Below are 18,765 nucleotides of genomic sequence, written 5' to 3'. Positions count from 1 at the left end.
TATGTTTGGATTAATATTAAGCTTTTTCATCTTGGATTGGTTATTTCCTACTTCCTCCGTCTTTTAATACTCACAACGTTTGTTAGTTTCACGCATGCCAATTCACAACTTTGATCATTTATATCTTAAATTCTCTTTATGCAAAAAATATAAAAAGTTGATATTTTGAAAATACACATTGAGACGAATCTAACAAGATCCCACATGACTATATTTTATCTTATATAAAAAACACTAAGAATAGTCAAAGTAGATTATATAAATAATAGCAAAAGTCCAAACGTTGTGAGTATTAAAAGACGGAGTAAGTATATAATTTCATGCAAAAAGGTTGATTACGGCGCAGTATAGCATATTGACATGTTGTCATACTTGTCATTTTCTTTATGTGTAAAAAAATGCATATAGCTGCCTAACGATAGTCTAATTATTTTGGAGTATTTCATATGAAGCGTCACTAATATCAATTAAAGTGTCCCTGGTAAGAAATAATGAGTTTCGGATTGAAGCTTTTCGTAGTAGTGGAAAATCTAGCTTGTTTTTGAGAGTATTTAGGCTCAAAATACCTGCACACGAGTAAGTTAATTAGTCTCGAGGGTGTTTCGAGGAAAGCCCCTTCGATTCCATTGTATGTATACTAAATTATGCTAATTGATCACGTGACAATTAATTTGGATTCCTGGCTTTATGGTTTATCCGCATGAATTATATTATTCATAACCTAACATCGCATTTTTGTGTCTCTTGTGCGAGGGGGTTTCTGAGATGTTGCCTTCAATTATGGCTACGGGTGTGCAAAAATAGGTTCGGGCTTGAAAAATGGGTCGGACTAGGACCGACCGCAGGCAATCAGTCCGGTCTCCGGGTTGAAAAAAAATTATTTTTCGGTCTTCGGTCCGGTCCAGTCCAAAAACCCCTTAAAACCACGTTTTGGATTAGACCGATTTTTTTATAAAAAATATAATATGAACTATTTAAAAAGCCAATTTCCTCCTTATTACGTTGGAAATATTAACATATTAAGAGATATTTTATTTTATCTTTCAAAAAAGGCGTTAAACAATTAGTTTTCTACATATACTTGGCTAAGTTTTACTCTGTGTTGTATTTTGTAAAAAAATACTCCATCCGTCCCAGATTAGTTATTACACTTTCCTTTTTTGCCCGTCCCATATTAGTTGTTACACTTCTAAATTAGGAATGACCCCACAATTATTATATTGTCTATCTCTTCCCACTAATTTTTTTTTGTCCCCACAACCTCTCTCATTCAATTAAAAAAATACCCCACTAACTCCTATCTCATCTAATTTTTCAATAAAATAACAATTGATAACCAAACAACCACTTATCAACTAATTTTTTTTGCAAAGGTAAGTGTAACAACTAATCTGGGACGGAGGGAGTAAAAAAATATAACCTGTCCAAACCAGTCTGATCCGGATTTTGGACTGGCTTTCTGGTCTGGTCTGGGTCCGATCCAAGCATAATCGGTCCAATATCTGGGTCTAGAATTATAAAATAAAAGCGGACTTCGATCGAATCCGGGTCGTCCCATCCGAATTTGGACCGATGAACACCTGTAGCTACGGCTTTATTACTCGCGTTGCAGAAAGGTATCGACCCTTATCTTTTCCATACGTCGGAGTACTTGTATAACGGACAAGACATGTCTTCCCACCTACTACAGACAAAGAATTCAAGTGAGGCATCACAACTACTTTGCTGGCAAGGAGGAAGTTCAATCTAAGCACAAGGTTGAAGTTATCAATGTTGAAGGCAGCCAAGTTCATTTCCCCTTCCTTGTTGAATGGGAAGATGACGACAAAAATTTCTACTAGTCGCCTACCCCGTTTCCTTTCTTGAATCCCCCGATTGAGCTGGACGACACCCTTGAGTCATTTCTTGCACTCTTAAGTGAGTTTGAAGTCGGATCCTTTAATCTTGTAGGTGTCCCCCTTGATTACTCTTCTGAGCGATGCTCTTCTGTAACACCCCGACAATTCTCTCTTTTCTAAAATAATCTTTTAATATAAAACGTAGAGAATTATCAAGGCATTATCGCCCGTGTGAAAACGTAACGGCTTATTCAGAATTTTGCAGCGGAAAACATAAAACTAACTTTAGGTTTATAAATAATCGATTACAGGTTTAGTCCCAAAAACCCACCAACGAAAATAAGGGAATATAAATAGTACGATAAGTTTAAAGTCCAAATTAACAAACCAAGTCAACTTAGCAAATCAAAACTAAATACAAGCTCTCTATTCCCGATCCCAATGATGCAACATCTTTAAACCTGCAGATGGACAATGCTTATTGATCCTTAGAGACTGCTCACCAAAGATTGGGTCATCACAGGATCAATAAGGCATAGCCATGATCAACATGCACAAGCAAAATCACGTAATCAGCAAAGCTGAGTACTACATACTAAATCAATAATAATCCTAACATGATTCTATTAAACGAACAATCCTAACATGGTACTAAATAAAACATAAGCAAGGATAATCAAGATATATTGACTTGAAGACCATATTTGACTGAACTAGACCTTTGTATCATTAACATTATTTTAATTGAAATAGTCAATGGACTGAGTTGTCTACTAGAAACTTCTTCTTCTTCACTAAGGAAGACGAGGTACGGGCGCGACTCCGTAAACCCCAATGACCTGCGATATCGAGGGACTTTTAAATAAAAATAGAACCGGTGATCAATCCGGCCCCAGAAAAAGCCATAGGCTACCCATGACCCCAACTCCTGATTGTCCGTCACTTTAGACGTGCACAGTCTAAAGCTATTGCTACTCATTTTCACTTTACATGACTTAACTTTTAATACTTGGTTATGACTCATCAAACATAAATATTATATTCAACAAATAAACACAACTTCTTTTATCTTTGAATTAAACAAGTGATCGCAACGTTCAACCAAGAGCCAATCCCAACTGTTTTAATCCTTCCTTTATCCACATTTAAAAACCTTTATTAGGTATAAGGTTCAACTACCAAACAAGGTCCTCGGCCCTTATAAAGTAGTGAAAATCTAAAGAGGAACAACGATCAATAAAGATCTAAACCAATATTAAATAATATAAAGTTCCCCAAAACCAACATGCTTGCATCAATATTCCATGCTAACATGATTCAATTCTTATAAATAAAGTTCTATGCTCAACGCATTAATTCAACGACATTGAACATGAAATTCCAACATAAACAAGTTCATAAATACATTCATCATATTCTCAATACAACACACATCCAAGCACACAGGTATGTACGTACCTTGTGTAAACAAACTGATAGGCCACTTTAACGAATTCAAAAGTCGCCCACAAAGAATTCTCCGCCTAAAATAATCAAGAAACGTACCCAAATCAATTCCTAATAATTTACAGCAACACCAACGTACTCTAAACACATCCTAAACATATTTAGAACATTCCCCAATATCGAAACTTAATTAATTAACTTCCTAGAATAGTGATTAATTCCCTAACGATCCCTAATTATCATAAACTCCAACAAAAGTTCCTTTTTAAAATTTCCAGCAATATAAAATAATTTCAAACGTCCACAAAACATAATCCACGTTCTTAAAATCTTAAAAATAATAGCTTTAATAATATATAGTCATTCTATTATGATTTAAATCATTAAAACCTTAAAAATTCACACTTTAATAATTAAAAACTCTTATTTCAATTCAATTATGTAATCTGAAAATTAAATTATTAATTAAGCATAATATATAATCTGAAAATCTAACTTAATCATAAAACTTATAATTTATATTCAAGAAACATGAATTAAATTATTAAAACTCCATTAAAACCCTAACTTAACGTAATTAACAAATCTGAAAATAATTAAATTAGTTTCAACAACATATAATCTGAAATTTCATAACTTAATTATAAAAATTATAAATTTAATTCAAGAAACATAAATTAATTTAATAAACAAAATTAAAATAATTAGTTACTTAGGGTTTAAGAAATAACCAAAAAAAGGAAGAGAGGGGAGGTGCTGGCCGGAGGGTAGGGCAGCGCGACGGAGCGAATCGACTTGGCGGCAGTGCGACGGCTGTCATCGTGATGCTGGGTGGTGGTGAGACTCGCGGAGAACTGTGTGAAACAGAAAGGCAATTGAGGAGGAGAGCAAGAAATAGTAGCGTGAGAAAAGAACGAGCAAGAGCAAGAGGAGAAGGGACTACCGTGAGCGGCGACGGCGGTGGTCCGGCTTGTAGTGGCGGCGGCCGGCGGCTGAGGCTGGAGCGGTTGCTGGCGGTGACAGGGCGTGGCTTGCGGTGTTGCTGCGCAAAACCGAAGGGCTGAGAGGAAGGACGAAAACAGAGAGGGAGGAAGAGACGACGGAGGAGATGAGGAGGGATTGGCTTACTGGCGGCGCGGGCGGACGGCGGTGGTCGCCGGCGAGGGTTCAGGGTGGCGGCTGAACAGTAGCAACAAGGAGGCTTGAGAGGGTTTTGTGGTTCACGTGAATAGGGAGAAAAGTTTTGTTGATTTTGTTTTTACGTAATATTGGAAGAGAGGAAAGGAGTAACATGTTTTGGGTCATATTATTTGGGCTTTACCCAATTGGGCTAGCATTAGGATTTAGTTTTAGGATTTGAGTGTTTGAGTCAAACCGAATAGGATTGTTTTTCCGAATTCAACGAGTTTTCCTAATTCAAATTCTTTTCAACATAAAATTCTAAAATTATTCTTGATTGCACAAATGTTAAAATATTTAGAATATATTTAAATAAAATTAAATATGCATTAAATATATAAATATAATAAAGTTCAAAAATCGTTAAATATTTAGAACGTACTTAAAATAAAATAAATGTACGTTAATTATATTTTTATTACTAAAATTCATAAATTCTATTTAAATATAAATAATATACGTTAAAATATATTAATAAAATTTATAAATTTACGGGGGATTACATCTTCCCTGCGGAGTAGTCTATTAGTCGTTGTACAACAATCATGACGACCAAAAGGGTGTCAAACTTCACCCTTAGAAATTCACGTTCCTCTAATTATTTCAATCCGTGAATGAAGTTGAACGATTGATCCTTTTCATTCATGTCTCGGATTCCGAACATGCAAGTCGAGATTCTTTCACATAGTTGGATCCCTTGTGGCGGATCTCCTGCAACTTTATTCTTACAGTTACCTCGATGTTCATGGGGTGGAATTGATCTTTGAGTTCCTTTTAGAACTCTTCCGATATACCTATCTTGACCTTTCCATCTTTGATGTCGGCGTGATTTCTTCACCATCGTAGTTTCTCATTGTCCGAAAAGTGCATGATTGCAGTATCCACTTTTAGATCGTCACTCAGCTGACAAATTCTGAAATACTGCTCCATCTCGAGGAGGAAATTATCTATTTCCTTTGAGTCTCTATAGCCGATGTAGTCTCAAGGATTTGTAGGTTTGGTTTCCATTGCACTACCTCCACCTGAGTATCTTCTTGTAGCGCGCATCAGGGTCGCACAGTTGCCCAGTGCTTCATCAGCTTGCCCTTGAACAAAGCTAAGTTGTTCATAGAGAACCTCTTTCTCTTACACGATCTTGTCAACTGCATTCTTGAGAATTTAAATTTCGTTTGCTTGCCCGATCACAACTTCGTTGAGTCAGGTCCAACTCTCTGACTTTCCCTTAAGCCAGGCTAGTGTTGTCACACCGGATTGTGCGACACGCCTTTCTTGCCTAAGGGAATGCAAGGGCGCAAGCCTTGTGCGGATATTGTATTTCAAGGCTCATGTGGCACGAGCGGGTGCTTGATTTAGAATGCACACTCTTGCTCATTGGTGACAAAGGGTCAATCTGGGCACTTATGAGTGCATAAGGACGTCGAAGACAAGAATGCATCTATTTTGGTAGACTTTGTTGAGTCCGAAAAACTTAAGAATGACCGATAACACATATCAATAAAGGCTTACACCAAAGATAGTAATTAACTAGGCGAGACAACTCCTGATGTGGAGTATTGGTTCATACCCCAATATAAATTTATTGTGAAATAACTAATAGCTTTCAGTGAACACTAGATCGACAGAACTGTAATAATTCTATCTAAAGCGTAGAAAAGTTTTAGAAAGACTTAGATAAGCAAAATACAAGTAAAGCAATGTTGGATTCTATCCATCTTATTCCACTAAGCTCGTTGACAATCACTTTCCTTGTATCTCATTCTACTTCTTGACCTCAAGTCATTTTTATTGAATCTTAAATATAAAAACCTATTTTAATAAGCTGAATAGAGCATTGTATTCGTCTTGTCCTCTGCTACGGAGACTCAAAATGATAAATCGGGCTAAAGCTCAAAGGAATAATATTGCATTCCACCTCGCCAACCTTTTTTCACCCTATGAAACTAGTTGACATTCGACCTCTACATCTATTATCGATTTTTCATAAGACTAATTAAGGTCATGTTCATTACTACTTTTCTTCATATTATTCAGTCCAATCATATAAATATGTATTACAATTTTTTTGATAATTAAAATTACTTATTATACAGTATTATTGTTAACATTGTTATTACTCCGTATTATTTATTCAATTTCATTGTGATTCACTGAGTCCAGAAAAATAAGATAATATAGCCAAAATTAACTTATTTTTATTGAACTTAACTTCGTAAAATGTAATTTTAATAAGCCTAGTAACCTAATAGGCATCCGTGTCATATGTTCCCTGCCACGGAGCCTCAAGAAAGATGATTCGAGTAAAAATCCCAAATAAAAAAATGAAATAGAAATGATGAGTAGACATGAAGCAAATTGGATAGACATTGAGAACGGAATTTCCTTGACGTCTTCCTTGAGTTGGAAGAAAAGTAGTGGACACCGCTTTTTTTAAATTTAATCATCAATTTCAAACAGACAATTGGCTCTTTTTAGGTGACAAATTAAAAGTTGACTAATTTTCTAATTTAAGTACCATATTCACTCCCCTTTTCTTCTCATTAATTTCATTGCATTTCCCTCATTTTGCAGAAAACCCTTTTGCTACTGCAAAAAACCTCCCTAAATCAGGTTCTCTTCTTGCTTTGATCATCTATTCTTTTTTAATCCAAATTTTCAATTTTGTGAAAACCCATGTTAATTATTATCTCAAAATTGACACTTTACTCTGTAATTCATCTCTAATTTCAGTTTTGTCTTGGCCCTTCACTTCATTTATCATTGATTATGCATTAATCTGATTTTTCAGAACAGGATAGAAGATATTTTTATTGTTGTTGTTATTTTTGAATTGATTATTTATTCTGAGATTTTACTTTGGAAATTATGCAGGGTTGTTGTTATTGTTTTTTTTTTTTTTTTTTGACGTGTGTTATTGTTAAATGATATAATTCCATTTTGATTTGCGACTCGTAACAAGCTGAATCTTTGTCGTTGATTCTGATTATTGCCTATTTCTATTATGGGGAAAGATTTTTGTTGAATAGAATAGACTAATTGAAAATTAAAAATTGGTTCTTTTAATTATTTGTACTTCATTTCTTGTTGTGGTGGTTGTGCTTTTAAATCTAAGATCAATTAGATACAACCGCTCTATCTTTTTATAGGATAAGGCTGTATGTATCCGACCCTTTGAACCTCGCCACAAGCAGGGGCCTCTTCAGAGGCATTATAATAATCAGGGGCGGAATTAGGGGGCTGTCGGGATAGGTTCAAGTATTAAATATGCACTATAAAAGCACATTTCTAGTATAGCTCAAGTGGTTATTTTCCTTTACAATTGGAGGTACAAGGTTCGATTATTTGTTAAAATTATATGTTAAAATTTGGCCCTCTATGCATAATTTCTGGTTCCGCCACTGATAATAATGTTGTGTTATTTGGCGTGTAGGCGAAAATTAGGTACACGGTGTTAATCACTCGGATTTAAGAATTTAATCACAGTCACAAAAATACTCTGTATAATTTTTCTTCTTTAATTTTCAAGTAAGAAAACCTTGACCGTATTTGGTGATTTATCTATAACAAAAGTTAAGTGTGAGGAACAAAAAGGAACAAAGGTAGTACTTAATACTGGAAGGGTTTAGTTGGTGGTTGTAGTTCAACTATCTTACTTTATCGTTTGATAGTTATTTAGAAATTATAACATCCTAAAGAAGTAAATGCGACTATTACTTCATGGAGGACAGATTGTAGTTGCTTGATAATTGTTGTTAAAGTTTTTACCATTCTTGTCCTACTTTGATTAATTTCATTGAAAAAAAAATTCTTACGAGATCATGACAAATTTTGTATAAGAAACTTATTTTGTTTGTAGTTTGTGATGATTATCTTAGTAGTTTTACAGTTCTTGTTCAATTTTGTGAGCAGATTTTTTTCTCTCCTTTTTCAGAGATCATCAGTCGGTTACCACCACATAATAAGCAGTAGAAGATTCAATGGGAACAGGGTTTTTATATGACGATTTGGTGCAGGAAATTCTAGTACGGCTACCAGCCAAGACTTTGGTGAGATGCAGGTGCGTCTGTAAGTCTTGGTGTTCCCTTATTTCCAGTCCCAATTTCATTTTGGACCATGTCTGTCGTAACAAAGAAGCCAAACACCATCAGGTCCTTTTGCGAAGTTTTAATAATGCTGAAAAAAAGGTCAGGTATAAACTATGCCATGATAATGAACATCTGGATGAGATTATGTTAATTGATTTCCCGTTTGTGAGTAAACGTCATGATTTTTTTAGGATGGTTGGTTGTGTAAATGGACTAGTATGCTTATCAGATGATATGGTTGAAGTAACAGATACTTTGATTCTATGGAATCCCATGATTAGGAGATTCCTGACCGTTCCTGAACTCAAATTAGATGTTGAATCAACTGATTTGGGTCGGTCAGTTTTTGGTTTTGGCTTTGACGCTTGTAAGAATGATTACAAGCTTGTCAGGATTGTGTACCGTAAGAATCCGGATTTTGAAGCACTCCAAGTTGAGGCCTCAATTGCCATTTTTAGACTTAGCTCAAGTTGTTGGGAAGTTAAAGGGTCTGCTTCCGTCCCTTTGCTTGATACCCGGCAAGCTTATGTAAATGGCGTTATTCATTGGTTAGCATATAACAAGCTAATTGTAGGGTTTGACGTGAAAACTGAGGCATTTAAACCTATGATGCTCCCCCAACCCTTGCAAAATGCCAATATTAGTGATTTAACCATAGCTTCATGGTGTGACTTGCTCTCTGTGTTTGAAAATGGGTATTGGTCTGGACGGCTTTGTTTGTGGGTTATGAAAGATTATGGCGCGTCCAAGTCATGGACAAAACAATTTGTGGTTGAATCATTTGTAATGGTAAGAAGTCTTAGAAAGAATGGCAGTGTTGTACTCCAAAATATTGGTGGCAAACTAGTTATGTATAATGCAAAGACCAATCAATTTGAGGAATTCAAAACCCATGTCGAGGATACGATATATGGTTTTCATATGAAATCATATATAGAGAGCCTAGTCCTATTAGATCGGACGGATGTACAATATGTTCTCTAGATTGTGCTGTTGGATGCTGCAGGAAACTGAAGACAAACAACGCATGGGATGGTAACTCAGATCAATACCATAACTTATATCATGTGTTGTATCTGTAGGCGAAAATAACTCTTTTTCTTTTCCCTTTATTTTTCTGGTTTGTGTGTGTTAATAGATGAATGTAGGTTTCACATAGTGATGGTCCTCATCCTGATGGACTTGAACTTTTGTTATACTTTCCATGGAGCTTGAATGTAGTCAAACTGTTGACCTTATTGATCACATTGGAAGATAAGATGGTGCTGCATTTTTCTAAATTGTGTTGCAGACTTGTTTGAATCAATGGTTTTAATCACATCAGACTTTTTATTTTTCTGTTGACATTCAACGTCTTGCATTTATGGTATTCCCTCGGTCTATTATGCACTCGGCCGACTCGAGATACCTAACAGTTGCACCCATAGCTGTTTACTTATCGGCCGTTCATTTAGATATATAGCTCCGAATGAGCACTCCTTAATGGTATAATGTACTCCCTCTGTATTTATTTAAGGGATACACTTGTCTTTTCCGGCTGTATTTATTTAAGAGATACACTTACTATTTTTAGTAACTTATCAATTCCACCATCTAAATAAATAATATATCTACACGCCACCCCCACCCCCACTCCCTAAAATGACATGGTCTCCACTTCTTAATAAAATATCTACTCAACCCCACTTGTTTTATTACTTTCTTTCATTCAATTCTTTTTCTTAATACACGTGTCCGGACAAGTGTATCTCTTAAATAAATACGGAGGGAGTATAACCCCAAATGAGAACCAAATAGTTCAAGGTGCATGAAGTAATAGACTCGAGAAATTCTAAATAATCTCTTTGATTGGGGAGCTATAGCAATGAAGTGGCATTGTTATAAATATAATAAAATAATTCAAAGTTGAGATTATTTTGAGAAGACTGGTGAGAGTTGAGATTACTCATGTTAATTTTTCTTTTAAATTATTAAAAGTTGACATTTCGATGAATAGGCCTCAACTGCCTTGCAGGGTATCACATAGCTGAAAATATTGATTCGTCAAGAATTAGTGTGTAAAATAATTTCTTGTTTTTTCTTTGATAATTTCAATGAGATAAATCTAATAATGTCCCACATGATAATATATATTTTAATATAAATAAAACATTCTTAATTTAATCCGATAGACAGTAAGTAGGTAGAACAGAGATTAGGTAAATGAAAAAAGTGAAATGTATGTCGGCATAGACACGAAAATATCCTGAATATGGTGCCATTATTCATCTAACCGGTATGAAAGAAGCCAAAGTGTAATAAATAATAATGGTAGGGTTTAAAACTATGAATAATAGACCATGCTATAACAATTAACAAGTCAACAGAAACAACTAAGAAGAATATAAAGGTAAGTATTAAAAATGTGCGTACCCTTTGGTGGATCAGAAAAGCCCCTCTTGGGCCTCTTCTATCTTCCACTAGATTCTTTCAAAATGCAATTGTCATGACTCATGAGGGAATCATGATCACAATTCACAAGAATATATGTAATATCATTCTTTTTTTTTTTTTTTTTTTTTTGGTGTGAATGAGCCACAAAGGTCAAGGGCGGAGGATGAGAATCGATCCCAAGATCATCTGGAATCGAGATGGAATCTCTAACCAACTGAGCTATCCATCACTCTCTGGTATCATTCATTCGTGATTAATTGAACCACACACGGTTATAAGTTGATTCACAAATATACTCTATGTAGTCATGTCTTAAATACAACGTAATAATATACAATTCAATCAGATCAGACAAGTGTCGATGACTTGGTAGTTTTGACACTTGTAATTAGGGATGTCAATAAATCGTCACTCGTAAGAGATTCCTATCCAATTTAATTGAATGTCACTTTTAAATAATGAGGTTGCTTTGATGTATCATAATTGTTATGCCTTATTTGTTCTATTTGGTATATATTTAATCTTCAGCCACGGCACAAGAATAAAAGATAGTACTTCCTCCGTTTCACAATAGATGCATCCACTACAAGAATTTGTATCTTTAACGACAACCTAATTATGACGGGTCAAAAATCCCGTCGCAAAAGCCTTTTGCGACGGGGCTAACAACCAAACAATGACAGGAATAACCGTCGCAAAATGTCTTTTACGACGGGTTAACGACATGATTTCTATTAACGACGGCCCCCTTTTATGACGGGTTCGCGACAGAAAATCCCGTCGTTAATCAACGATTATTGGCCTTTCGCGACGGGATTTCCTGTCGTTAATAGTACAATTTCTTGTAGTGATCGTTTCTCATTTGCGTATTATTCAATCAACTTTGACAATCATTTTTTCACCGCTGTGTAAGAAAAAACATAGTCAAGTGATATCTTGTTAAATTTGTATTAATGCAAAGATGTCAAATATCAACTATTTATAATTTTTACCGCATTTAGAGATATTACTATTCAAAGAAGTGTATTGGCATACGTACAAATAGAAATGATGCATCCTTTGCGGAACAGAGGAAGTATTTATGTAAGGCTATTATTATTAGGGACATACAAGTCGTAACTAATGTCGAATAATGTCGATCGTAACAAGGTCCTTGGACGTGGAAGGCCTAGTGGAACTACATACGGCATAATGCATGTTTGAATATAATGAAGACAAATTGGTGTGTTGTGTGTATGAATGAAGTCCGGTCAACAACTCCCTTCATTGTAATTTGTATTACGTGTTGCCTAAAAATTATACGGAGTAGTGTGTTTTGCTTTGCATGGACATTGTTCCGGGTTGTTATTATAAATTGAAATACACATTACTCGTAATTTTTAACATGGTGGGGAGGCAATGTGACCAAATAAAGGTGGCAATTTGCCTTTAGCTTTTAGTAATTGAAGCATCTTTAAAGCAATATTCAAAAAATTAAGAATCAAAATAGATGAAAGTGACCAATAATGGTCCGACTTATATATTCTCTCTATTTATTGACAACTTGCTATGTTTTCTTAGTGATTTAGTGCCTTGTTCATACCAAGTACTCTATTTTGGGCTTTTGCGCGGCCATTCACCACCATAAAGATTTTTTTTTTTCCCGTGTTCGGTGGTAGCGTTTGGAGTAGCGGATAATGTTTTGACCTATTTAAAACGCTACTTGTAAATTTTGCAAGTGTTTGGTGAGGTAGCAGGTAGGGTAGCGTTTAGCGATAGAGGTAGCCGTTGGGTAGTTTTTATCAAACGTTAATAAATAGTAGCGTTTGAAGATAGCGGGTAACATTTATAAAACGGATTTTTCATGAAATACCCCCGAATTTTGGCGTAATTCACCAAATGCCCCTCGACTTTCAGAAATTCACCAAATGCCCCTCACAAATGACTTAATACCCAAAATACCCTTACTAATGATGCGCCGTTAGTCCTCCGTTAACCTAATTTTCAAATTCACCAAATACCCCTATTTTAATACTTATTTCACCAAATACCCTTATTCAGAAACTTAATTCACCAAATACCAATAACTTAAAATTACTCATTTTGATGCTCAACGGCTAGTTTTTGTGTTTGAAAATTAGCTGTTGCTTATTGTTTGCTTATAAATACTCTTTTTCTGACGGTTTATTGTAGTTTTCCTATTATTTTGTTAATTTCATATCATTTTTGTCATGAGTTTTCTTTCAAAATCATCATCCACACCCAATGAGTCCACATATGTAAGAGTCCCAAATAAATTTTGTTATCATGGGAGAAAATTTGACATCCGAATATCTGATACAACACTCAATCTGAAGCTCCGGTACAACACTAAAACGGAAAACACTCCTAAAAACACCTCAAAACGTCGCAACTCTTCAAGAAAATAGCTACTTCTTTTGTACCTTATTCTTTATGTGACCAATTAATTATATTTACCACGCAATCGAAAGGTATTCCTTTTTCAATATGGGAAATATCTTTAACATATGCAAACAGATTAAAAATAAAGCTCTTATTAATTTTATTCTAACGCATATGTTCCAGCTACCTCGGCTTCTATTGCTTCCATGCCACATATTTAACGTTAACTCCCTTTTGTCTCCTGTCTCTACTGCCTCCAAACATCTTTCTTCAATCTCCTAACTTTCTCTCAACCTTACAGTCGAGGCATAAAGGTTTTCCCACTTTTCTTTTGAGCTAGGTCCTATTGACATGGTCAGATTTATGGACAAATGTCTATTTTTGGATTTGAGGGAACAAGAAAAAAAAATGAAACTAAGGTATGTTCCAAAGCTCATGAACCAGTGAAAAAACATGAATCTTGGCACAAAGATTTGACTCCAAACTCAAGATTTTCACATCATGAATCCAAGTTGAAATCGAGGTTGTGATAAAAATGTATGTGTTATTGAACTTGATTTCTTAGTTACTTTACCATTCGGACAATAAGAAAATTAAGGTGTTAGCTTTAGATTGAATTACTTCAGCTTCACTTACATAAGATCCCTTTGAAAATGGGGTTTTTTGGCCTTTTGCTCTGCTAAAGTGCATTGTCTTTACTGGATGAGGCCTGAACTTATTGGATCATAATTGAAACTTACTGAGTGTTGTATCGGAGCCTCAGATGGAAATTTCCTCCCATAATATTAGAAATTGTTTGGGACTCTTACATATGTGGATTCATGGGTGTGGATGATGATTTTGAAAGAAAACTCATGACAAAAATGATATGAAATTAACAAAACAATAGAAAAACTACAATAAATAGTCAGAAAAGGGGTTTTTATAAGCAAACAATAAGCAACGGCTAATTTTCAAACATAAAAACTAGCCGCTGAGCATCAAAATGGGTAATTTTAAGTTATGTGTATTTGGTGAATTAAGTTTCAGAATAGGGGTATTATATGAAATAAGTAATAAAATAGGGGTATTTGGTGAATTTAAAAATTAGGCTAACGGAGGACTAACGGCGCGTCATTAGTAAGGGTATTTTGGGTATTAAGTCATTTGTGAGGGGCATTTGGTGAATTTCTGAAAGTCGAGGGGCATTTGGTGAATTACGCCATAATTCGGGGGTATTTCATGAAAAATCCGTTTATAAAAGTATAATAAAGTTTTAAACAAAATATATATATATATATATAACCACCCCTTAAGATGAGAACTGAGAACTAATCTCAGCCCTCGATCAATTTAATCCAACGATCCACATCTCGTCCGAACAAATCAAAAGAAAGTAAGGGTAATATGGTAAAATCGCATTATTGAATGACCTCCTCTCCCTCAACCCGGATTTCAGTTTTTGTTTCTCTCTCTTCCCTCGTTTTCTCTCTCCTCCTGCAAATCCCCTCAACCCAATTGGGGTTTGTTCATCCCCGATTTTCCTTCACCTTTGCGATTTTCCTCTTCCAATTCGCCAGGTGCCTTTTCGATTTCCCCTCTTTCAATTCATCAGCTATGTATTCAATTTTTCGATTTTACAGGAGTAAACCCTCCCTACGATTGACTTATCTTCTTCAACATCTTCGATTCCTACAAGTTTCTTATCTTCGTTGCGATTTCACGTTTTTCAATTCACCAGGTATGTCTTGAATTTTCCGGTTTGTTTCAGTGTTTGCACTTTTGATTTTGGCTCAAATTAGGGATTATTGTTTTTCGATTTAGGGCTTTTGTTGCAGTATTTTGCGATTTCATTGTTTAAGTTAGGGTTTAGTTTTCTCGAGTTAATTAGGGTTTCACTTCAATTTTTGCATTTTTAACCCTTAAATTTAAGGGTTTAAAACTAAACTTGTTGTTTTGTTCTGATTTATTCTTTGATCTCATTCATTGTTTGATCTATATTTGTTTGTATTATTGTGATTAGGCCCTTATCAGCTATTCTCAATTGGTGGTACTTCAAACGCAAATCAGTCTTCGAAAACACACTCGCCCAATTCAATTGATCCAATATGTCATCTATCCTAGGCAAAGGATACTTTTTCTTGATGGTTACATTGCTTAGCTCCCTAAAATCGATACCCAATCTCACACTCTCATCTTTCTTCTTAATAAACAACACCAGAGCTCCCCGTGGTGATGCATTAGGCCTAATATACCCCTCATCGAACCATTCTTGAAACTATGTCTTCAATTCACTCATTTTAGGAGTTGCCATTCTATCAAGTGCTCTGGATATAGGTGTCGGTCAGGGATTCAACTCTATTGTGAACTCAAGGGCTCTAGCTGGTGACGTACTCGCAATTTCACTCGGAAACACATCAAAGAATTCATTCACCATGGGAACATCCTCGATCTTCACTCCAACTTCTTTACTCACATCTAGCACCCTACAGAAAAATAATTCACACTCCTTATCATCAATTTCCTCACTTGCATTGCAAAAATAACCCCAAGGTTCTTGGATTTCTCAAAACGTCTATATGAGGTCAAATTTCCAATAGGGTTCCTTATACTTAGTTTCTGAATTACACACTCTAACTTGGCCTTGAACAAACTTAGTCAATCCATCCTCAGAATTACATCTAGGTTTCCCAGATTAAACTCTATCAAATCAGAAAGAAAACCCAATCTTTTATCTTCAAAGGCGAATTCTTAAAAAACTTGGTACACCTTATGGTTACACCAGTAGATATAATAACAGGTAAATCAATCATTCAAAATATACTAACTTCGGACTCTTAATAAGAGGTGACGAAACAAAAGAATAAGCTTTCCCTGAATCAAATAACTTTCTAACTAGCACGGAGTTAATAGGAAAGTAACAGAGACTAAGTCAACAGGTCGTTCAGCTTCATCTCGACTTATCACATACAGTTTACCCGGGGCCTTGTTATGGTTGTTATTCTAATTAGCAGACTTATGGAGGTTTTCTCGGTTGTCTTGCGACCCTATAGGCTTCGAACTCTAATTTCTTGACTGGTTAAATCCTGACTTCACCTGGTTACCACTCTCATTACCATTTTGTTCCTTTTTCTGCTTAGTAAAGCACTCATACTTCCTATGCCCCTTTTTCTGACAATAGTTACAGTTCATTAATTCTCCCTTACAATTCCTACCAGGATGGTTGTTATTGCACATCTTACAGTGATACACTCTCTCAGATTGGTTCCTATTGTTGTGACCCTGTTTGTTCCTTCCTTGAAAGTTTCCATATCCATTCTCATTCCCATTTTCATTCATATTCCTCTTGAAATTCCCTTGGTTTTCCCCAACATTAAACTCTTTTCTTTTCTCCCCAAGAACAATATTTTTCTTGCCCTTCTAGACTGCAAACCATAAATATGAACAGCTTTCCCATACACAATATCCAAAGATGTGTAGGTTTCCCTACCTAATCCTAATTGGATCTCCTCAGTCAAACCTTGCTTAAACCTCATAGCCTTTAGCTCCTCTGTGGCTACAACCTCAGGTGCAAACCACGACAGTGCTATAAATTTGCTATAGTAATCGGCAATGGTCATGCTCCCCATACTAAGGTTTATGAATTCCTAAACTTTTTGCTTTCTCAGAAAAGATAGGGTAAAACTTTCCCTTAAGGCAGTAACAATTGAATCCTAATTGAATCTCTCAGCAGTGCTAAGCCTAACTCTATTCTCTCTCCACCATAAATCAGCTTCATCTTTCAAATACATGACAACTTGACCCACTCTCATATTCTAAGGACAGTTCACAGCCTCAAACAATTTCTCAAACTCTCTAAACTAGTTCTCTAAAAAGTAAGATCAGTTTCCCCCTTAAAGTATAGTGACTTAAATTTTACTAGTCTCTCCAACATGTCCCCAGCAGAATCGGGACGCTCAGTTCTCTCTTGGATCAGCTTTTCCGCCAAGAGGCGAATAGCAACAACTAAATCATTATTGTTGGTCATTCTATAACACGACCTGAAATTAATATACTCTATCTTAGGTTCTAAACATCATTTACATGTCATTCTATATCAAGCAATATTTGATTTGACCATAGAGATCGCCTCAATAAACAATATTCACATAAAATCATTTACGAAGGTGCAACAATCATTGCAAAATAATTCTCCTCGATCATTCGCGAACGACATTCACATAAAGGACATCCGATCGAGGGAAACAAATCAAATGCAATCATCACAAATAATAATAATAAAAGAAATTATTCTTCTTCGCGTGCCCAAACTAAATCATTGACCACTTGGATAATTAAATATTTAACTTTAATTCCTCAAAAGAAACTTGTATTTCCTAAAAGAAACATATATTCCTCAAAACAATATTAATAACAATTTCTAAACCATAATAACGTACTTGTCCCAAAATAAAATAAAAGCGCTATGCAATAAATTTAAACAATCGTTGGGCGATTTGTCCCACATTATTCCCAACATAAATAAATAATGAAACGATCTTAGAGGGAAACATTATCAATCTTGTTCTTCGATTCCTTATAGCTTTCTAGAGTAAAAGGGCTCGTATTTAAATTCATCATCATCCTCGGTATTAAAATATTAAGTTAGTTTTCTCTGCCTTGTGGATCTTCGTAGCCTTTGAGACTGAGGTCATCCTCTTCTGGCTCAGTATCACTATATTATAAATATCAACTCTAGTATGCCCTCTAACACGGTCAAACTCACGAATGGCTTCCTCATCCCTATCAGGATCTCCTGTTCTTAATATATGACGCATAGTGCGTTCAAAGCTGGTGTAACTATTAATGTCAGACTCATAATCCATTTAATTCTCATGATCACTTAATACAATTGAGTTGTTATTGAATCCTAGCAAGATATTCACATCTAAACACCACTTTCTTCACAAAAATATCAGTGATCTCTATATCGATCCTTCTCGAGATATCCTATGTTGGTATACTTAGAAAGAAATATTTTATTTCTGAAATAAACAATTTCAGGTCTCACTAATGACTTCCCAACCAAATCATAATCAAAATTCGATAACACAATGAGTTTGGTGGAAGCAAACAATTTCTATTATGCACATATAATTACAACATTTAAACAATAAACACTTGCACGTACATAACAATTAATTTCTTATGCTAGCATTAACTAGCTACTAATGCACATGTAATTCTATCTTATATGCCCTTCTTATACTACCCATCTCTCGTAATAAATCAAAATAAGTAAACATTGAAACGCTTAAAATAAAACAAGAATGATTAATAAAATAGAATTTTTTATTAAACGAATAAATAATAACGAATAAATAGAATAAGGTCTTGTTTTTTTTTTGAATATATTTAATTTAAATTCGAAAAGAAGAACGTACTTA

At 35.1% G+C, this 18,765-nt stretch overlaps 1 protein-coding gene across 1 annotated transcript; it reads left to right on the top strand.

Moving 5' to 3' along the window:
• The first annotated feature begins 6,911 nt into the window (after positions 1–6,911).
• Positions 6,912–9,825, top strand: LOC110794082 (F-box/kelch-repeat protein At3g06240). Its single transcript, XM_021999025.2, has 2 exons — positions 6,912–7,070; positions 8,392–9,825. The coding sequence occupies exon 2, from the start codon at positions 8,438–8,440 to the stop codon at positions 9,527–9,529; it is 1,092 nt and encodes a 363-aa protein (XP_021854717.1). The 5' UTR covers positions 6,912–7,070; positions 8,392–8,437; the 3' UTR covers positions 9,530–9,825.
• Positions 9,826–18,765: the final 8,940 nt, after the last annotated feature.

This window comes from Spinacia oleracea, chromosome 2 (assembly GCF_020520425.1).
Source record: "Spinacia oleracea cultivar Varoflay chromosome 2, BTI_SOV_V1, whole genome shotgun sequence".
Lineage (NCBI taxonomy): Eukaryota > Viridiplantae > Streptophyta > Magnoliopsida > Caryophyllales > Amaranthaceae > Spinacia > Spinacia oleracea.
Note: the sequence above shows the minus strand (reverse complement) of the source record. Positions and strands in the feature narration are given on the sequence as shown.

What these genes read in the sequence shown, in the direction of transcription:
- LOC110794082 (XM_021999025.2), top strand. Translation starts at nt 8,438, where the DNA reads ATGGGAACAGGGTTTTTATATGACGATTTGGTGCAGGAAATTCTAGTA.